Source organism: Toxotes jaculatrix, chromosome 13 (genome assembly GCF_017976425.1).
Source record: "Toxotes jaculatrix isolate fToxJac2 chromosome 13, fToxJac2.pri, whole genome shotgun sequence".
Classification (NCBI taxonomy): Eukaryota; Metazoa; Chordata; class Actinopteri; family Toxotidae; genus Toxotes; species Toxotes jaculatrix.
Window position 1 is genome coordinate 4,214,742 of NC_054406.1, and position 22,629 is coordinate 4,237,370.

General features: G+C 41.1%; 2 protein-coding genes across 2 annotated transcripts in view; one reads left to right on the forward strand and one right to left on the reverse strand.

Moving 5' to 3' along the window:
• The first annotated feature begins 1,987 nt into the window (after positions 1 to 1,987).
• Positions 1,988 to 6,168, forward strand: si:ch73-196l6.5 (riboflavin transporter 2). The gene is made up of 4 exons (XM_041053640.1): positions 1,988 to 2,038; positions 3,533 to 4,550; positions 5,678 to 5,801; positions 5,959 to 6,168. The coding sequence occupies exons 2-4, from the start codon at positions 3,550 to 3,552 to the stop codon at positions 6,166 to 6,168; spliced, it is 1,335 nt and encodes a 444-aa protein (XP_040909574.1). The 5' UTR covers positions 1,988 to 2,038; positions 3,533 to 3,549.
• A 5,308-nt stretch (positions 6,169 to 11,476) lies between these two features.
• Positions 11,477 to 22,629, reverse strand: part of nfatc1 (nuclear factor of activated T cells 1) — a 33,964-nt gene continuing 22,811 nt past the window's right edge. Inside the window, exons 8-10 of the mRNA XM_041054074.1 lie at positions 22,332 to 22,464; positions 18,830 to 19,456; positions 11,477 to 11,678 (exon numbers count right to left, since the gene is read on the reverse strand). Of these exons, the coding sequence (XP_040910008.1) occupies positions 11,623 to 11,678; positions 18,830 to 19,456; positions 22,332 to 22,464 (816 nt within the window). The 3' untranslated portion in view covers positions 11,477 to 11,622. The remainder of the gene's footprint in view (positions 11,679 to 18,829; positions 19,457 to 22,331; positions 22,465 to 22,629) is intronic.

Consider the following 22,629-nt stretch of genomic DNA (forward strand, 5'->3'; position numbering starts at 1 on the left):
AAACAGAAAAATGAGACCAAATAAAATTGTAGCCTAGTACTCCGGCAATAAACGGACTCTGAGAGCACGGAACACACCGCAACAACGTTCCTAACATTAGCTGCTCCGGTCCTCTATCTGTATCAACAGCGACCATAAATCGGCATTTAAGTCATAAGCCAGCGGCAAAATATGCTAATACATGCTAATTAGTGCAAACATCCAGGTAAAATAGGGAGAAATTTACGTACCGAAAAAACTGCAACACAGACTCCTTCGACGGCCGGTTAGTACAGTCTACACTACAAAAAGCCATATTGTCACAAAAAGCCATCCCAACATTGGCAAACAAACACGGACACTTCAGCTCCTGTCAACCGCTGGAGGTAGCCGCCTAGCCCAGCCGATGCTTTAGCAAAGAGCTAACTGCCAGTTCCTGTCTATGGAGGATGTCACTCAACGTAACCACGCCATATTATGCAAGAATTTTAAGCCTAAATAACACTAAAACGGTTGCGGTACAAAAAAAAAAATCACCCGCCCCACAGTGTTCACGGAGGTGGAAACTATCAATAGAGACCAAAAACGAAAAATGTACCAGGCTGTAAATATGTTTTTTAGGCTGTAAAGTTGGCTATTTTAACATGAGGGACAGTGGAGAATTGCTCACTTCTGGAGCCAGCCCCCAGCAGCAGCCGAGGAACTGCAGCTTTTTGAACGCGGAAGTGATCTTCACTGCTGAAACCTACAACTCCCCCCTTGGTTTTGAACAGGTTAAAATTATTGTGCCTTTAAAAAAAATCTTACTAAATTGAAGTCAAGACTTTAACATTAAAGAAAAAACTTGGTTTTTAGCAACAGAAACATGATATCTGCAAAAAAATCAATGACTTATCTCTCTTGTTGCCAAACAATGTGGAAGTTGGAATTGCCTCCACTTTGCAAAGACAGTGCATTTGCTGTGTTGGCCACAATCCCACAACTGAGGTATCACAAGAAAGCCCAGGACGTCCACTTAAAAGGACAGTACGACTGAGATAGATTCTATAAATGATATTTTGACCTCGGGGTCTCAGACTCATGTCCCCCACAGAGGACAAAAATGAATTGCCGGGTCTCTGGAGGATAGATAATTACAACAACAGATATTACTTCATAAAAAAAAACACATGCACATGGATAAATTATAAGTTTAACTTCAGATGGTACTATCTTGTGATGATTACTGCTGACCTGTAAGTGTGCTTTGTACATTTCTAAAATTCTCTAAATATATTTCTAAATGAAAAATTATCTTTAATGGAAACTGCTTATTTCCTGATGAATACTGGACTACTGCTATATTAGAATAAAGTTAGCAGTTCCCCTTGCTTCCAGTCATTATACTAAGCAAAGCTAACTGCCTGCTGGCTGTAGCCTTACATTTGATGCACATTTTTGAGAATGGTATCAAATCTTCTCACTAACTCTTGGCAATTAAGCAAACTGTATTTCCCAAAATGTCAAAACATTCCTTTAAATGTTTGAAATATGATACCTTATGTGAGTATCTGATGACAGGAATTATCACATAATTGTATTTTGGTAATTTAGATTATTTTAATATTTATGAAAGTTTAGTCAATCTTTGTTTTTCTTCCTAAAATTTGCAATTCCAAATCAACAGATGAAACGTGTAGTTATGCAGCTGAACAGTGTAAACACTTCACTCATTTTCACCTCTGCTCCCATGATCCCCTTAAGCAGAATTAATGAATTCTGTAGATTCTTGAATGAGTCTCACTCATTCAGAAATTGCTTCAGGGCAAAGAAATTGGGGTGATGAGGGTGAAAATAACAGCATGTGATGCTCATTGATGATCTTAAAAGTCCTGACAGTGAAGGTACTTTAGGTTAAGACAATGATCAGTTAACCAAACATGTTTCATGGTTGGCTACATGATCTCACACCCACTCGCCCCAAGGAGGGCTTAATCCCTTGGTGCGCACACAGTTTACTGCTCAGGACTTTGGCTTCTTTCTCTCTACAGAAAACTCCAAACTCTCCACCAAACAGCATGTGAGTATCTGCAGGAATGCATACCATCATCCTTTTTATTTTAATATTTTAATGCTTTGAAATTGGTGCACAACAAAAGAAATATGTTGTTTGAAGTTCAGTATTATTTGATGATTCTATTATATTCTAATGTTCATAACCTAAATATCCACATTGGGGGAGCAATTTTTCAAAGACATTCTTCAAAATTATGATTGTGATTCCAGATGTAACAGATTATTATTATTATGATTAGTTAGAATAGCATTTTGCTTTGAGGTCTCTATTTTCTAACACACTGCATTAATCAGAGATTTATTTTTTCTAAGTCTGTCTCCACTGCAAGCTGTTTCTTTTTCAATAAACAATGTACTAGTCAGATGTTTTCTTAGGTTATGTAATAGTTGCCAGTACAGTAGGTGGTCATGCTTCCTTTGCTGCATGTTTTAAGTGGGTTTAACCCACACCCTGCCTGTTATCAAAAGAAATCACTTTGCATTTTGCATGTAATGTTTTCAGCATTTAATATTTCAACTCATGTGACTGACTGAGAATCTGCACAAAATAAACCATTGTTCATTACACAGCTACCAAACAAAGAAAAGACAATATCTTAAGAAGACAATAAACATTAACCCAAAGGAGGAGGAAGTCACATACTCTACCTTTAGGAAGTGTTGGCAGAGGATGCCTCCTCGTGGTGACACATTAATCTGTTGAGTTTACCACTTAACTCTTAAACTTTATGACTAACCTCGTGGATCAGCTTTTTGCTTTTTGTTTTTCCTTCAGATTAATTGGGTTTAATTTACAGATGTTTTAGCATATTGATTCAAGAGCATTTAGTTTGTGATCCTCAAATGTCAAAAACTTACTTCTGAAAAACTCAACAGCTGAGGCTCTTTCCACTACAGATCTACAAATTATTTATAATTTCATATAATTTCCTCTGAAGTTTTGTGGAAAGAAATTATTGATTAAATATTGAAAATTATATTTTTGGAGCCAAATGTTTGCTAACTTTTTTAACACTTGAGAACCACCAATTAAATACACTAGAATGAGCAACAGCCAGTAGCTCCAAAGCTAAACCACTTTCAGTGAAACAACATGCTTGGATGTATAAACACTAACACTTGTTAGACAAATTAAAATTTTGACCCAATATGGTGCTAAATTAAAAGTCATTAGGATTTATCATTGAGGGAACATGAATGCCTGAACCAAATTATATTACTGGATACAAATTCTGAAGTCAGGAAGGTTTAGAAAGACTAAATGTCACTGCAATTCATCCAGCAGTGACTGAGATATTTCAGTCCCAACCAAAGTGGTGGACCAAGTGACTTTTCGACATTGCCATTCATGCCGCTACCATGGCTGAAAGTGATCACAGTTTCAGGTGTGAGGACTGCAAATTCAGTAGTGGCTTAAAGGTCAGAGTCTGTTTGATAAAGATGTCTGGAACTAAACTGACCAGCTTGAACTTCACAGATTCCTTTTGTCTATTTCTAGAGAACACCATCTCAAACATGTCACTCCTCACTCACCTGTTGGCGTGTCTGTTCGGTATGGGCTCCTGGGTGTCCATCAACGGCCTGTGGGTGGAGCTGCCTCTGATTGTCCCACAGATCCCAGAGGGCTGGTACCTGCCCTCATACCTCTCAGTCCTCATCCAGATGGCCAACATTGGGCCTCTCTTTGTCACCCTGATGCATCGCTTCCGGCCCGGCGCCCTGAATGAGACAGCTGTCATTTACGTGATCGTTGGCCTGGGTACTGTGGCGAGTTTCCTGCTGGGCTTCTTCTGGAAGGAGACTGTTGTAGTGGCAGGTGTTCCTCGCAGTGTAGCCCTCCTCGTCTTAACTTTCTTCCTCGCTGCTGTTGACTGCACTTCCTCCGTCACCTTCCTGCCCTTCATGATGCGCCTCAAGCCTCAGTATCTAACCACCTACTACATTGGGGAGGGTGTTAGCGGCCTGCTGCCTGCTTTAGTGGCTTTGATCCAGGGTGTTGGGGTGGTCCACTGCATAAACGGCACACAATCTCTGAACTCCTCCAACAGCTCTGTGACCTTTGACCTTCAGGCCCAGTATCAGCCAGCAAACTTCTCCGTTGAGGTGTTTTTCTTCTTCCTGAGTGCCATGATGCTGGTGTGTCTGGTGGCGTTCCTGCTGCTCAACTACCATCCAGCTGTGGCCAGGGAGCATCCCACCGGTCGATACACAAATGGAGTGAAAGAGCAATCTCAGAAAAACAGGAAGTGGGCTGAGGAGAAGCCCATGATGGATCCGTACAGACCTGCAAACCAGAAGGTCAGAAGCAGCTTTGGCACCGGTGCTTACAGCTGGATGCAGGTGTTTTACATCTTTTCGATTCTGGCCTGGGTGAACGCTCTGACCAACGTGGTGCTTCCCTCGGTGCAGTCCTACTCATGTATGCCGTACGGGAACAACGCCTATCACTTATCAGCCACCATGGCTGCTGTGTCCAACCCTCTGGCCTGCTTCATCGCCATGTTCCTCCCTATAAGGTCAGCCTGCTGTGTGTCATCAAATTATCTGCTCAAAAAACACAGAACAGGGTTCATAGTTAGATATATTTTAGTTTTTTAATAGGGTTGGTTAATTTTATTTCTACATCTCAAAATCACAAAATTGCTTTTAAGTTTTATAAATAAATAAATAAACAATAAATAATAACAAATTACGCAACAGGATAAATGATGTCAGTCTTTAAAACTTATCTGACGTATAACAATGTCTAGGTGAGAATGTCCTCAGTAAAGATCAAGTCTAAAAACTGTCTGGACTCGGCTGGACTGACATTCTCCAAACACCTCAGTTGGTTATAATTTGACTGTCTTCACACAAAATGATTTTTCATGACTTTGGAAATACTTTTAAACATTTTCGGGCAGAAGCTGAGACCAGAGTTACAACTAGAATATATTTTTGCTGTCATTGAATCTGTCCTTTAGTCTTTTGAGCGACTGATTAATTGCTAAGTCTATAAAATGTCAAATATATGTTAAGTTAGTTAAGTTTATACTTTATTGATCCCTCCTGGAAATTACTCTCTGCATTTTACCCACACAAAGTGAAGGAAACATACACACAAGCATGCACATGCACTAGAGACGCTGTGGAGGGGGCTTCCCTAGAAGGAGCCCGGGGAGCTGGGGTAGATGGCTAGGGGTAGGTGGCGCGTCTGCCCCCCCCCCACCACCCATATCCATTGTGCCTATCCATTGTGCTTGGTCGAGGAATCGAACCGGCGATGCGCCACGGCCGACCCCATGACAATAGCCCAGAGTTCACAGAGGAAATAAGCCAAATTGAGGGAGTGAAAAAAAAAACTCAGCATTTTTTCTTGATGACTTAAACAATCAATCGATCAGTTAAAGAAATTGTTAACAGATTTCCCGGAAATTAATCCAATTATTTTAGCACTAGTTTAACTCTCATAGTCATAACTGATCAGATTTAGTTAACATATTGCAGCTCCACCATCCATATTTCCACAGGTTTGCAAAACATAATGATAAATCCTGGTCGTGTGTGGTGGATTTTTGTCCTGCTCTCTAAATGCAAACAACAACAGATCCTGGCTTCAAAATCAAACCTGTGTGAGTCTAAAAGTTCCTCTGTCACTCCTCAGATCCCTGCTGTTGATGGGGGCTCTCACAGTGATCGGCAGCGGAGTTGGAGCTTACATAATGGGCATGGCAGTGCTGAGTCCATGCCCACTGCTGGTTAATGATACCTCGGGTGGTGTCATCATTGTGAGTACGGTGCACATTTAATTTACTCAAATCATCCTGCATCATTCATTCACAAGTGTAACAGTGAATGAATGTTAGTGAAACACCACGTAAAGGTCTCCACCACATAAAGGAACATTTACAGCAGGTTTCAGACTCACCTCTCTCTGCTCCACAGGTGTTGGCCTGGATCATCTTCGTACTCACTCTGTCCTATGTGAAGGTGATTATAGGCGTGATCCTTCGTGACGAGGGCCACAGTGCCCTCGTGTGGTGTGGAGCTGTAGTGCAGTTAGGCTCTCTGCTCGGGGCCGTGACCATGTTTCCACTGGTCAGCCTGTACAGCTACTTCTCATCAGGAGACCCGTGCAACACAAGATGTCCTTAGATACTGAAGTCATAAAAAAAAAGACTGGAGGAAGTGAAAGCTCACATTTTGGATTCTTTATCCACCTGTATTACATTAGATCTCTTGTAAACCTTTCTATCTGCTAAGAGCAAAAGTCCACTGAATTGAGAAACTGGCAGAGTGAGCACGCACAGCTTCACCAAAATGAAAGAAGAAACTTTGTGAGTAAAGTTTCTCCAAAAATATAGAAGCAAATTTGCCATTTCAGGTTAATTGTGCTTTCCTTTACTTGACTTTGTGAGTGCTTACCTTTCTTTTTTGTAAATAGGTTGAGCTCCTTTTATTTTAGTGTTTTATTTTGAGTGTCATTTACCTTTCTGTTTGAGAGTAACGTCTGTTACTCCTCTGACTGATACAGTCAACATATATACGTTCGTTGTGTGGAAATGATTGACTAATTCAATAATTCTGTAATCGCATTATTGTTTTTTATTCAGATGTGTTTTAATCATATTGTTTATTGTATGATAAAAATATAATCCCAGCATTACTCTGTTCTTTGTAACTTGATCACCTGGACACAAACTGGACAATCAGACGTCAGAGAAACCTGAATATCATAAGCACAGATTTTTCAGAGTTAAAAATGAGACACTTTTGTCAATGGATAAATAAAAATAAATAAACAAATATATTTGCACATTACATGGCAAACATACACGTCCAAATATTCAAATGCCTGCAGCCACAGTCGACCCACAGAGTTGTGTTCAATTAATTTACCTGATTTGTCATTTGTGGGCTTGTACAAACAAACTCTTGACTGACAGCTCCTTCACTCTCCTGTGTTAGCTTTGTTGCACCTGTTAGGGTGGGACGGCTCACAGCTGTGTCACTCATATTTGTACATAAATTGTTTGTGGTGACACCAGCATAGCTCCACCCACCCATCTCCATCTGAGCAGAGCATTTTTCGAATGTGTACCCAAAAACCCAAACCAAGAAAAACACCCCCAAACCAAATCTAATATCTATCTAAAACATTAAACAACAAGAAAAGAAACATTATTTCTATCACCACAGACACAGAAATCTGCATCAGCATAAATCTATTCTAAACTATGAAGTCATCTTAATTTACATCTTATTTTTCTGTATTGTTATGATATGATCACGGGTGGATCATTTTTTCCCCTGTACTTCAGACTGCAACAGTTCAGTCATTAAAGTTTCATGGTTGCTCATGTTACACTTTAAAACAACCAATGACATTACAGATTTGTTTGAGAGAATCATTTGGTTTTCTTTTCCCACTTTGAGCAAGTAAACAACTTTCCTCGGGTGGACAGGTGAAACACAGGATGCACAACACTTGCAGCAGACAACAAGAATATACATACAGGTGTAACTATACATATATATGCATATCTGCCCACATCCCTGAACCTTTCCAGGAAAGTCACCGGAAGGTAAAAGAACAAGGCGATGGCTGACGTAGCACGGATGACTTTGAAGGCTCTGCTTTTGGCAGGATGCAACTTGTTCTTCCCTGGGCTGGACTTCTTCAGCGTCCTCGCAATAATGATGCTGCACCGCACCACCATTGCAGTCATGAACGTCATCACACAAAACGGGAAAATATCTACCATTTTCTGTGTCAGTGAGGACACAGTCTCGCCTGCAGAAAGACTTGCAAAAGCAATGGGCAAAGAGAGGAGCCACACTATCACAGCACAAACCTCCCTGTATCTGTATTTCTTCAGCCGAGGGTAAGATGTGGGGTGGATCACAGCAACGTATCTCTGCATGCAGATAAAGGCCAAATTCGTTGGTCCTCCGATTTGTGCATACACAAACAAAAACCTGAGGATTTTAGTCTGGTAGTCTGGCTGCACAGAGAGGACAATTGAATGCACGATGGACACCAAGTACTGGAAGTTGTGGAAGATGGCCAAATTACCATCCAGGATATCTGGAGTCTTACTGGATGTGAAGGTGATCCACAGCAGTTTGATGATCAGTGGTTGTCCCAAGAGAAAAGTGCAGATGTCAATCAGTGAGAGAAAGAGCACTTCAGACGGTCCACAGATGACGGCCTCAGAAGCGCTGGAGTTGACTGTGTCATTACTGAGGAAATCATCCATCTTGGTGCGGTTCAGTGCTGAAAGAAACAAACATGGAGATTCAAAAGATGCATGTGATCTTAGTTTTATCTTTCAGAAGAAGAAACACTGTAAAATTCACAAACATTTTATGATTCCTACGTCACTAAAATTGTTTGCTCTTGTGATTCTTGAAAAATTATTAAAAAACTGTTTTGAATTGAAAGAAATCAGCGTAATCTCACTGTACTGATTACACTGACTGACTGATTTCTTGAATAGTTTAAATAGCTTTTATTATTTTTTTTTAAAATTAATATTTATTTATTTTCAAATTAAGTGTCATTCATGTGAGGGCACAAAAGCAAACATTTTACTCCTGTTCCAAAACAAATTTATCAAAGTGTCCATTATAAACACAATCACAGGATTTAAACTTTAAAAGTGAAGTCTTACCTGGTGTGTGCAGCTGCTGCTTGGATACTAACTTATTGGATATTAACAAAGAGTTGTCAGCAGAATAATTTCCAGACTGAAGGCAAAAAAAAAGAACACTCCTGCTTTTCATAATAGATGTAAAACAGGCGCAAGGCAGTCAAGCAAAACCAACAAACTGGGAGTCCAACACGTCCTGATTTTCATAACAGCTGAGTTTTGGTGTCAGCGCGGACAATGACACAGTCAAACATATATTAAAAACCTTCCAGAAAGCAGCATCTGTCAGTGCTGAGATTTAAATCCAGCAGGAGTTACATAGACCACAGGGTGTCAGTGTGTACCACAACATCTTACTCTGGAGAAGACCTGAACAGTGATAGTGCATGTAGAAAAGGCTTGTTAAAAAAATTGTGTGATTCTTTCAGGGACTCTAAGTCCTGTAGATAAAGTGCTTCAGTTGTGAAATGAAAGGGTGAACTCATGTAGAAGCATGAGTGAACACATGTGAAAGCATGAGCTCACCATTTATTAAGCTGATGTATATGTTGGTGAATGTTGTGGGGTTAATGGATGTGTGATTGGCTTTAGTTTTACTGCTCCAGCATAATAACATTATATCTACCTATACACCGAAATAAAATGCAAGTTTTTTTAAATTTCTCAATTCAGTTTTTGGTTCACTGGCATGGTTATTTTATGTTTATTTCTCTGCAGAAGCTTATTTTTACATCACATTACATGAGAATCTGACTTTAAAACATTCCTACAGTAAAATGATAAATTCATTTTAAGGGACCATGCTGCAGGTTTTGCAAGTTCTAGCACAGTTACCAGACTGCACTCAACTTAAACCTTGCTTTGAATGTGGCATGCAACATGCAAAACCACTGAAATGGCCTCTGGCATAAAATCCGTGAGTCTATGGTTATTATAAATTTGCAGTACAGTTCTGGTAAAAGCAGAACATTTATTTGTACATTCGAGAATAAGTCGCAGCGACTTAAACATATTATAGTGTGTGTTTTCAGTCGTTGTCCATTTTAATCTAATCTAAAGGCCTGATGCCAAACAGTCTCTCCTTTATAAACTGATTCCACACAGAGCGCATATTGACTGATTTTATGTCATGCCCACAGTGAGACAGACACCATAGAGATGAAAGAGATGAAGGCTTATTTATTGACAAATACACAAAATAGATCACAAAGCAGAACAGAGCGTTACAGACTAACGATAATCTCTGGTAAACATTTCAGTATGGCTTCTTTCATGCCCGTCGGAAACATGGATTAAGACTCATAAATACATATAAAACTGGGAACAAGTGTGTAAGCCAATTCAGTTTTATACGAGCGCAAACAAATCAGTACATAAAAACCACAGTATGTAGGTAACCATGTAAAAGATAGATAAGATGGATAGACAGAGCACATGCTAAGAGAATAAATATGAAAATACAAAAACAAACATTACAGAATTCATATATTTGTATTGCTGTTCACCATTATTAAGTATTCTTTGGATTAGAGAGCTTCTCAGTTACAACGCTGGTTGTTTACATTCTTTGACAGACTAATGCTACCTGCACGTTGCATAGCTTCCAGGGAGTAATAAAAGTCAAGCTTTGTCAAAACTGAGATGATTTTTATTTTTTTTTCCTTTGATAAAAGTCCAACTAGTTTTACTGCAGCCAACAGTTCCCTCCAAAGTTCATGTTAGTTTCAAGTCGGTATGCAGTCCATTTTATTTTTATCTTAAAAAAAAACACAAAATTACTCAATATCTTGTGACCACACATCGTTTGTTTTTGTGCTGTGAGAGTACATACACGCATAAGAGCTTGGTTTGAGGTTTGGGTAACATAAGTGAAAAATTTTGCAATTGCTGTTTGACGTTTGACAAGTTACAGTAACTTGTCGTCTTAACAGAATAACTACAATTAACACCACGGGTTTAGTGGTTAAGTGCCTATTGTTGTCTGGGAATACAGAAAATGTATTCAGTTTCATTAATGGTAACTTCATCTGTTTTATGTCCATACAGACACGTGAACCAAATATGATTTAAAGCAAGACCATGCAACTTTTGTAAAATGAAATGACTTGTTTCTCCTGTTACAAACGAAAAACCGATATTCATAAGAACTAAAACACAACCTTCATCAGTTCAACACACGCAGACATTTTGCTGTTACATCCAGTAGCTTATGGTGGCTAATGTTAGCAAACTTATCACTGTAAAGATATCACTGTATAATGGACATTGCTTAGTCAGTTCACTTTCTTTATGACAATTCCCTCTTTGTGCTAGCGCTAGCTAACTACAGTATCTCTTAGCATTTACCATCACCCCATAATTGTGACTCGTGGCCACAGTAGCCACTGTTCAGCAAAAGTTACATTATCTCGCTTTAAAAAACTTTTGAACTTTGAATTCTGAGGTTGAACTTGTGAAGCCAAACTCAAGCCACATCTTTCCATTTCCAGTCAAAGGCACTTCTCTGTTAAATTGTCTCTCTGTAAAGCCAGATATGCAAACTGAAGCAGTACAGACACTGTATATACACATTACATTACACATAGGCACTGAATCATTTACAAACTGCACCAAAAAAGACATATAAAACAATTCTTGGTCCTCTAAAAGCATACTTTGTTGTGGGGGCTGGGGGTGGCAGGTTGCTACATACTCGATTTACATGTCTTAAAAAAAGTCAGTCATGTGATTTATTCCGTGGATAGTTTCTGCATAAAGGCATTATATATGAAAAACAAGGCACACGTTGGACCCTGGTCGTCTGGACAATACATTTACATTTGTTCTTGCATTTCCTTTTGCTGTTTCTTGCACGCTGTAGTCCAAGCATAGAGTCGACTTTGTTAGGTGTTTCCCTTTCTTTTTTTTTTTGTTGTTGCTTCCTGTGTCAGTTTGCAGTTTTGTGGGTAACGGGAAACTATGCGTGGCTGTGGACGGAGATGCTTGACAGGTCGTTCCTGATGATCTCATTGACTGTAAAGGAAAAGAGGGAAAAGGGTCAATAAGTCTGTCGTCATGTGAAGTACAACGCAGCATGTAGCATCTTTAAAGGACATGAAAACATATTTTAAAATTAGCTTCTTACGAAAGGTGTCAATACCATCATCTAAAACATTTTCAGCCCTCTGAGCTATATTGGAAGTGTCATTTCCTCTGTAGAGATAGAATCATTTTATATCTGTGATCCCCTGACCTTTCTTTTTTTTTATCAAGAGAGATGATGCAACCTCCTGCTGTCTCTAAAGGATCCAGGTGCACTTGTTTATCTGTTTTAATCAGCTGTGTGCTTTGGCTGACAAAGGTGGGATGATCCATGAGCAACTACGCAGGTTGACTAAAGCTTAACCAGGAAAATATATTGATATCAATTTACTGATAACAGAGAAAAGGACAAATCAGCCTTCTTCTTCTTCTTTTTGCCTCACTAAAGGGGATTGAGACAGTTCATTTTTCATTGCCGTTTACTGTTCTTATCTATGAACTCATTTATTATATTGAAGAGACAGTCTCCACAATTTCTTCCCTTCCAATTCCCTCTTTAATCTACTTCTCGCTTTTCTAATCATCATCCAGGTTCAGGCCTCTCTCTCGCGGCTCTCACAAGGATGAGAAATGTGAGGGGGGAACACCCCTGGAGCCGGCTCCGAGAACCCGAGCCAGCGAGCTGAGGGAGGAATTCCCTCTGACTGACTGACTTGATGCTGGAAAATCAGCTTGGAAACCTGATACTCCCCCCAGCCACCCACGCGCACACGCACGCACACACACATGCACGCACACAATGGACATTTTTTGTAAACATTTATTTTCATCACAGGCAGTGGAGCAGCCCTTTCCTCAGTGACCCAGCACTGGCACAGCCGCTTCCTAACAGAAATAACCTCTCACTTCCTATCACGTAAAAGATGAGGGGGTGTACATGCCTCACAACAATTCTATTCACACACACACATACACAAAAAAAAGTCTTGAGCTGTTTGGGAGCACGTGGGAGGCTACCATGGTAAAAAAAACAAAAACAAAACATAAACGTGTGTCATCGTCACCTGGGGACAGTAGAAAAATAACTGAGGAGAAACTCAGAATAGCACCAACCAAAAAGTGTGGGTGCAGAGGATTGTTTCCGGACAACAAATCACCCAAACTGTGACTGAAGTTTTTTTACACAGCGACACAGAGCTCTCATGCTGTCTAGACATGACCTTAATGTGTTTGGCTTGTTGATTGAATGCTCTTAATAAAGGAGCAGGGAGATCTCGAGAGGTTTTGATAACTAGATTACAGCAGCGGTCTCACATGAGTGTGTCACAGAAACACATGGACACATTGAACCTATTATGTGACTATGAAGACAGGGTGCGATTCACAGCAATTTGTCTTTGTGAAGAACTTGGCAGCATGGAGAATACTCGTCAAGGCAGCAGTGACATTTATATTCAGGTGCTCTAAATCACTTTTTCTTGATTTAGCACACGGCTAAAATAAGGACAGACTCATCATCAAGCTTTGAAACTTCAAAATTAAAGGACTGTACCAGTGTTTTCACACTTTTTAGGCTTCTCACAAACTTCACTGACATTTTCCACAACATACCAGAGGTTGTTATGTTGATTTCATTCATTTGAGGCAACTTTTGTTCCCATTCTTTCACTTCTGTGTCATAATCAAACGTGCAGACACTTGAAACTTGCAACTTTTTCTGTCAAAGTTGTATGACACTGCAGATTTGCGCAATGACTCACTGTTTCGAAGATTTAATACTTCTAGATTCATGAACACTGACATCTAACAGCGGACTGCTGAGCAAACTCTTCATAAGTCAAGAAACAGAGATCAATCAAAGCAACAATTTTACTTGTCTTCTCGGTTCTCCCGAGCCTTGGATGTCAGACTGATCTTCAGTGCACCAGAAGTCCGAGCGGTTTCGAAATGGTCTTTGCTCACAGATTTATCACGCAACAACAATGCAATTTTGGTGAATAAATTAAAGGCGACAAGTTGATTATTGTGAGGAATAAACAATCTTGCACAAGTTTCTTGTCTCTGCAAATTGACGTGGCCGTTGTACTGAAACAGAGACTGCCTGGAGAGAAGAAAAATGAATCTAGAAGCATGTGGTTTGCTATTTGTTTTTGTGTTTTATTAAGTAATGGGCTAAGGTCACTGGTCTTGACCTTTAGTGGATTAATCAGTAAATCCATCTCTTAGATATTTATTCGCACTAGGGTGTAACGGCTTCTTGTGTAGCAGCCTTGCCATCTTACAGTGGAGTAAGTTCAGTTCTGTTATGGTTATTTCTGTGTATATGGTAAGGCAAGATGTTTTCTAACATACCGCATCAGGACAGCATACTGCCACCAGCCAGGCAAATGTGAGAATATGACCAGTATTACCAGAAATCATACTTGAACCTGAAGAAATAAACACTCTAACCTCATCTCCACCCTCCTACAGTCTGATGTTCCGCTGCCATGTGTGCTCTCCCCGGCCCAGATTGAACTGACTGACCTCCACTCCTCTGTTTGATCTGGCTTTGACCTTCTGTGCATCTGGAGGTGGAAGGATATATTCTTTAAGTTCAAACCTCAAGGGGACGTCATTACACGGGCTTCACAACGCGTACTTCGAGCCAGGACGCCGGCTGTAAATTTAGGACATCAAGACATCGTCAGGCCCCCATATCCTGTCATCACCTGTCTGGCAACTGTCAAAATCACGGGTGATTTACAGCATTCAGATATTTTTCCGTACGCCACATTCTGCACCATATGTGGTGGAATAGCTTTCACGTAAAGATTAAACGGCAAAAAGACAGAATTCAGTTGGATTCAGAATTTTTTTCTGATCTAAAGCAAAGGAAAACCAGCCAGTAAAACTTTATCTTTTGTCCAACTGAGGCCACAACATTTACTGTTTATGCGTCCGTTGCCATGGCCCACTTTTCACTGCGCTGTCACATTTGATGTGGAGGATCTAATTGAAAAAAAAGTCAATCTATTGATCTCTAAGTGTGTTTACAACAAAGTCCTAAAAATAGGCCCGGCACTAGAGTGACATCTGTGTCATGTGGCTCTCTGGCAACATTGATTTGCTCAAGAGAGACATTTGAGTGACAGAGATGGTTCAAACATCAAAGTGAACATCAGCAAACATGATTGGGGGGGGGGGTTTAATTTAGAAAAATGTTATGTATGTGTGCTTTTGATTTAATTTTGAGAAAACAAAATTACAAGTTTCCTACTTTATAAGTAGCCTGAAGGGGGAGAATGTACAGCAGGCTGCAGGATTCTGGAAAAAATATGATTCAATTAAAAAATATATTACAATTAAATTTGTGAAATTGCAGATAATTTCAGATGGTCTTCAACACCACTGAATCGTAGATGCTAACATTTTAAATCACCGTCTTGGCCTTGAAGCTGAGGTTCAAAGTTCATTCTGGATACGACTGTGATATGATCAGAGCCTCCAGCTCAGCATCTAAATGGACCTTGTAGTGTGATTGTTTTCTTAATGGCTGTTTTCAAAGTCAAGAAAGAACTTTGAACCTCAGCTTTAAGGTTAACACAGATGAGGAGTCCTTAAAGTGCTGGAGAAAAAAAAAAGGGAAATTCGAACATTTCCTGTTACTGAATGGAAGCTAAATGGAAGACAATATGCTATGAATGTGCAGTATACAGTAACAGTCTTATATACTTAAATCTTTAATGTAACATAATGACAAATAACACCTTTGATTATTCCGAGAACGTCGTTATTAATTTAACACAAGGCACTATTAGAGAACAACTTATTCTGTGTGTCTAACTTCACAGTTATCTAAGAGAGGGGAGGTGACGTTTGAAATGAAGTAATCCAGGAACTGGTTTCCTGTCCCATGGAGGTCCACAGCAGCTGCAGCTGACTGATACAGCCCAGGACTCCAACCAGGAAACCCCCGACAAACGAGGAACTCCCAAACAATTAGCAGGACAGCACTGTTCGCCTCATTAAGGGCTGAAACGCGTCAACAAGATCCAGCCTGTAATAACAACAATATTACAGAGGAACTGATCAGGCGGCAAGTTATTCACCAGCCTCTCCGAACGCTGTGTATGAATCAGCTGAGACCAGAACTGAGACAATGAGAGAAAAAGGCTGGGGGGCAGCATTTCAACCCCACCCCCCACCCCCCTTTACTGCCACGTCAAGTCCAGGCCACAAGCCACGAGATGTTCTTGGCCCACATTACGAGACTCCTACTGGGTTACTGCAAGTCAGTCCCACAGTGCAGTTCTGTGCTTCACCACAGCCTTTGCCATTTTTTTTTTAAACCCAGGTATTATTTAAAAAGAAAACGAGTGGACAATAGCGTTTTGGAAAGAATGACACTTTGGAGGCCTTAAGAAAAGAATAAAACAAAGAGAGAAGCTAAATATTACCACAATGACAGTGTTCTTTCATACACTGAGCAATCGGAAAAATTGAAACCTCTGCTGTAATGCAACAAAAACAGTCCTATAATATATATGACCTTTGTGACATTTACCATTTTTGTCATCAGTACATGGCTTTGTTCCAGACTGAAATATCTCAACAACTACTGGATGGATCACCATGAGATTTTGTACAGACATGCATTGTCCCCAGAGGATGAATCCTGCTGACTTTGATGATCCTGTGACTTTTCATCTTGCACCACACCATCTCGTCAAATCTTTGGCTCTGTAACTGGCAACAAGTCATGTGTAACAGATGTGGATACTGATGAATATGTGATAAACCAGAGAAATATTTCCACCAGGTACGAGTCACAGTTTACTCTCAAACACTTTGCCTGTGATCATCTAAATTCTCAGGTCATCAATTGTACTGCTCTGACATCTAACAAGGCCAAAACACACTATAAAAAGGCATGTTGTAATGCTATTTGGCTCAGATCTGACTTCAGAATGCACATGTTTTGCTCATGTTACCTCACTGCTGACAAAAGTCTTCGGCACACTACTGTGCAGTATAACGTATGGCTTTGGCCACCTCTTCCAGACTCTCTACGAGCCAAAGGGAAGCATGCAAACCTCTCCAGTCAGCAAGTTTTATGGCAGCGTGGCCGGCCTCCATCTCGCTCAGTTTCAGCAGCGGAGGAGTTTAGACTGCGCGCCCTGTAGCCTATAGTTCCAGCTCAATTCCAGAGAATATGATTCAGACTTTCCATGAGAAAACATGTTTGTAACCTCTCAGGGGACGGTGTGAAAAAATGTTTAGCAGAGGGGGGATCCTGATGGATATGAGAGGGCTGTGCAAACAGAGAAGAGATATCGGCTCTGATTACAGACGAGCAACAACAAAGTTTGGGTGGGAGATCAGAAACACCTGACTGTGTCACTTTCATTTAATGTTCACTGTGGTTACTTGACAGGAGAGATTAAACATTCATGTGTTTAAATTATTTGTGCAATTAAATTAAAATACACTGCATTAAATAAGTAAATGGCAGTGATTAATGCTTGACTTCTGAAAACAAACCACAGATCATCATGCACTGAATAACAGCCTAAAACACACATTTTCTATGAATATTTTCATTGACACTCTGTGTCTTTGCTCCTTAAGAGTTTCAGGTATCATGGTCTGAGTTTTAAAAAGCCTGCTCGACAAGAACTTAGTAACTTAGAGTAACATCACACCTGAGTGAGGCCATGAAGCAAAAAATTCCTATCAAACTCTGCCAAAGGTTTTAATGAAGTGAGAAGCTGCATTAACTTTGGTACAATTTCCTTCAAATTGCCAGTGAAAACAAGAGTGACTGGGGGCTGAGCACCTCAGAAATATCCATTATGGCCATGGTGGCATACGCATACTTTAAAAGGTGATGTGGAGGATTTTTTTTTTTTTTAAGCTTAACAGCACCTCATTTAAACCTAGAGATCTTCAAGAGATGTGTGCAGTGCGTGGCACCAGTTACAACATAATTACAAATCAAATCTCTCGCTCTAGCCAGCCAAGTATCCCTGCAGACAGGGCCAACAAGTGTTAATATATTTACCCAGACTGTTCAGAGGAAGTGGCATGGGAACAGTCTGAGTCTTGCAGTCTGTGGCCCCACAACAGCGTCTCATTCGCCATCGTCAGGAAGCTCGGCCAGACGATTCAGCAGGGGCTCTGGTGACGGATCAAAGCCTTGCTGCTCTGTCTGCTGATAGCTGCTGGTTAGTGTTCCTTCATTTACTGCACTCCTTTCCTCCCTGGGACTTACACACAGGCAGGCAATGTTTTTTCTTGTCCAGAGGAAGATCATTTATCCAATTTATTTCAAATCACCGCAGCGCAGAGCACACGGCCCCCGAACCTCAGTGGTGAGCGCACAGGGCCAGAGCAGTGAGATCATAACGTTTGTGCTCCTAAAATCCTGCTCTCCCTGAGATAAATAAAGGGCGTCACAAAAAACTGCTTTCATTTTATCAGGGAGCTTTGGGCAGCCTTGTCTCATTCAGGGTTTAAAGCCAAATATATCAAATACTCGACCACCAGGCTTCTTTGATCTGATTACCTCAGAAGTCAGATGACGAAGAAAGCTGACAGCAAAGGAAAGAAGTACCACAAAAGTGAGAGGATTTGTAAAGAGACATTAAAAATGCAGGACTTTTTACAGCCTCTGCTCCAGTAAAAGAGGAATTGCAACAGCAGTGATAAAACATTTTGGCACAGTCACCACCTCTCACAAGAATCTAATTTTCCTATAACTGTGTAAGTGACACAAACATTAACATCACATTTTCACAATAAAGAAAAGTAATTCTATTTACCATACTGACATGTAGCACCAGTCTTCTCATTTATCTTTTATGGGTTTTTGCAAAATGTTGAACTATTCCTTTAAATGATAATGGGTGAGGAGCTCTGCGACAAACCAAAAGCTGCCAACTGAGTGTTGAAGGCCAGATGTTTCAGCTCCTGGCAAAGTGATGGGCGAGTCATACAAAGCTGATAAAAAAAAATGATATCAGCACCTGCAGATATATTACAGTGATAAAAATCTTACTGTTTAGTTAATCATAACGTTGGACGGGTTGTTCACTTTATAATTTTTTCCATGCTCTGGATTAGTAAACGAAGCATAATTTTGCAAAAACTTTTTCACTCACCATCGTCAAGGTACATCTGGTCCAGCTCCTGTGGTTCTTGTTTGATGCTGACGGCCAGCGTCGGGGGGCTGCCGTCCTCCTGCAGGGAGGGTCGCCCTCTTTCTGGCACTTTGGCGTGCTGCTGGGCACCTGGGCTGGTGCTGCCGCTGACCGGCTGGGCTGGTGTCATGCAGTGGGTTGGAGAGAAGGGAGCGTCAGTCGGGGTGGAGGGCTGCGAAGTCGGGGAGGAGGAGGAGCTGCTGGGAGGGTAGAGGCTGGGCAACTGGTAGCGCCCGGGAGTCTCCTGTATGATGGAGACGTGAGGGATCGGTGACTGGGGACCCTGGTGTGGGACTGCTGAGCCAGCAGGGAGGCACTTGGAGAAAGGTGGTGGCGACAGGTCGTGCAGTTTGGGGCTGGTGCTCGGAGAGGAAGAGGAAGGCAGCGAGGAAGGCTTGGCTGTCAGTCTCTGCTGGCTGACAGGGTAAGCCCCGCCAACAACACACGGCCTGAGGTCAGAGGTCATCATCGGGGTCATGACCTGTGGGGGGAAGTATGGCTTCGGGTGCAAGGACAGGGTGGAAGTGTGCTGAGCGCACACCAGCGGAGCGTCGTAGTCGTCGTGCGGCTCCGTCTTTATTGTTGGAACTGAAGAGGAGAGAAAACAGAAGGAGGAAAAGCTAAATGAGTAAACACATATTCCGACCTTCCTGTGAGTGTGAGTGAGTGAGTGGGTTTGTGGCTAGGATACACCACTGCCAAACAAACACTCTCATCAATGAGTCTCTGTGTCCAGGCCTGAGCTCTCCCACCCTGCTGAAAATATTCACAAAACTAGAAAAAAGAGAAGGGAAAAAGGGGATGACTCATCAACACGAGAAACATCCAGCAGCTTCTATAATAAAAAGGCCTATTTTCTTTGGATCCCGCTCTGGTGCTAATATCTCCTAAATGTGTGATATGAAATATGTTGCTGCAACGGCAGCTTCATTCTCAGCAGGGTTCAGTAATTTAAAATAAATTACTGCTTGCTCCTTGAGACAAAGAGAAAATAAAGTTTAACTGGACACAAAAGCTTCTTTTTAACCCAAGATTTAGCTGAAAAAGACAAAATGGTGGCTTCAGGGTGTTTGTGGATTGCGGTTATTGTACAAGTGAGGACCATTGCTGAGTTCAAATGAGGCAGTGCTCAGTCGCTGTGATCCTGGCCACTGGTCCAGATTCCAGCACAGAACATGTTGGACAGTGAATGTTAAAATGTGGGCCGTCAATCTGCTGCTGCTCCTGACACGACATCAGTCTTATATAACAAGCGTTACAGTCCAGTTACAAGCAAACGACAGCACGGCCCTGACCCTGAGCTTCATCACTGCATCACTAAACTGGATCTATTTCTTCTTTTCATGGCTGTGGGGAAGCTGTTTCAGATTATAATACGAAGCATGTGTTTGAATCAAAAGCTGAAGTAGTAAATTACTCATACTTTATTCTTCCCTCTGCAGTTTTTATTCTTATATTTTACTGATGCACATAGTTGGTTCTTTAGTTGTTTGTCTGAATCTTTTTGTTTTTCCTGACTTTCCTGCTTGCTTAGGAATGTCTCTTGAAAAAGATATTTTTAATCTGAGAGTGTGTACCAGGCTAAATAAGGGGACTAATTAGAATAAAAAGACTAAAACTGGGGCGCATCATGACTTACTGAAGCCTCCACTGTCAACAACTGTAAAAGAGGAACTGCAATGAGATGGTTACACCAACCACAGAACTAAAATAGCACATGCACCCCTATTTTGGGCCTGTTTGGAGGAAGTGTGTCTGTCTGCCTGTGGAGGATAGACAGATGCTCAGGCACAGAAAGGAGCAGAAGAAGTGCAAATGTTTGTCTTGCCACAAAAGAGAGCCTGCCCCAGGGTTTCCGGAGTGTGAAAATCAGCCGTGTGTACTGTATGTCCCAAAATAAATCTGTTGTTTTTGTGCGAGCTGCTGTCACACCTGCTGCTGCGGCTGCAAAAAAGAAAAGTTGACATCATGTGATTTTGAAAAAAACTAGGAAAAAGTGAAATTTACATCACATTATTGAAAGAAAATGAGCTTTTGATCATTTTTTCCACCTTTGTTTTCACTCAATCTGTCCACTGGGTTTAAACTTTTCTTGACTTTCTCCTTTTCTTGAAGACTGGCAGATCACACTGTTCACCCAGCTGGCCTGCTGCCTTAATAGTGCTCACCCTTTAGGAGACACTGACCAGACAAGCTGTCCTCCGAGTCTGTCCCCTCCCTTACACTCTCTGCATCCCGCAGACAATGCTCCACTTTCACAGTGGGGCACTCCGTCGCCCACGTACAGGGCTGGGCCAGTTCACTTGAATCACGGCTTTGAACCGCCCACTGGATTTTCACTCCAAGCTCAGAGCGCAATTAGCAGTGGTTTTTACATTTCAGTTCGTGGGTCAGTGTTTATATTTAGCTTGGCAATAGGTTCTCTATTCAAATAATATGCTTTTCCCATGCCCCTTTCCCCACCCTTGTGTGTCCAGGCACTGCAGCGTTCATGTAGATACAGGTATGGAAAATAACAGATTTTATGGATTTTTTTTTTTTTTTTTTTTTTACAACGAAGGAATAATAGCGTTGCTTTGTTCCTCCCTTGCAAAACCACTAGACAAGGGGGAATACAAACAGTTTGTTCTCGTCTTCAGATGTAAAATCTTGGCTAAAGTGTTTCTAATTAGTCTGGGATATGAAAGGCAAAGCGCAGCCTGAGAGTGGTGAAGTCCTGGGGTGATGACAGGAAAGCAAAAGAAAGGCAGAATAAGCAAGGAAGAGACACGACTACTGTTTTTCTATTAAACAAAAAGGCTTCACCAAACGTCGGCCCTGAGCAAAACTCTAATCAAAGTGCTTGTTTGTTGGTCATTAACATAACAATATAACAATGGCATCAAAGTATCTGCTACCTGCTCCGTTGACATATCATATCCAAAGACTATTTCTAATGTAATGCTAGATACTGTACACCTACATCTTTTTCCAGTTATAGAATCACAGCAAGAAGCTTAGCTGAAAATGGCTTGTTCAGGATGATGCAATTTCATCAAAAAGTTAGTGAAGCCGCCCCCCACCCCCACCACAACAGCTCTGTTTCCCATCAAAGTGTTAAGTAATCCACCTTTTTACATCATTATTTACACGGACTTCCTGCCCAGTACAACCCCAGTCCGACCTGTTGGACACAGAGCAGCTCCACTGGAGCAGCTGGGGGTCAACCTGTCTTTATAGGTAGTAATGAGGGAGAGCATTACTCCTTCACCTTCACCACCCTGACTTTATCTTGCAGTCTGGGGATCAAACGGCCGTCCTTCCACTCACAAGGCTGCCTCTTGACTTGTGTTCCTTTTACATATCTTAAGTCTTAATGGCTCTTATGTCTCAGGTAAAGCACTGTGAGCCCTTTCCTATCACTTCCTCGCTCGCTATTAGTCAAGAACAGTAAGAAGTAGTAGTACGAGGAGAAGAGCTTTACCACAGGCAGGGACAAAGGTGAAACGCTGGTACTGGCTTCTTTTCCTCTTGCCGTTGCAGACGTAGAAGTTCACATGGACCGGAGTGGAGAGTCTTTGGTTCCGATATGGAGGAATTTCAACGAGGAGCGAATTCTGCAAAGCAACACATTTAACAACTTCACTGTTATATATTCTTATAGTTTGTACAGGCAAAGAGACAAGGCCTAGGTTACTGTAGTGAATAAAACCTTCTATTTTATTTATGGTATAATTTTTTTTTCTACTGACTGTATACTTTCATCTACTTACTTGGTATCT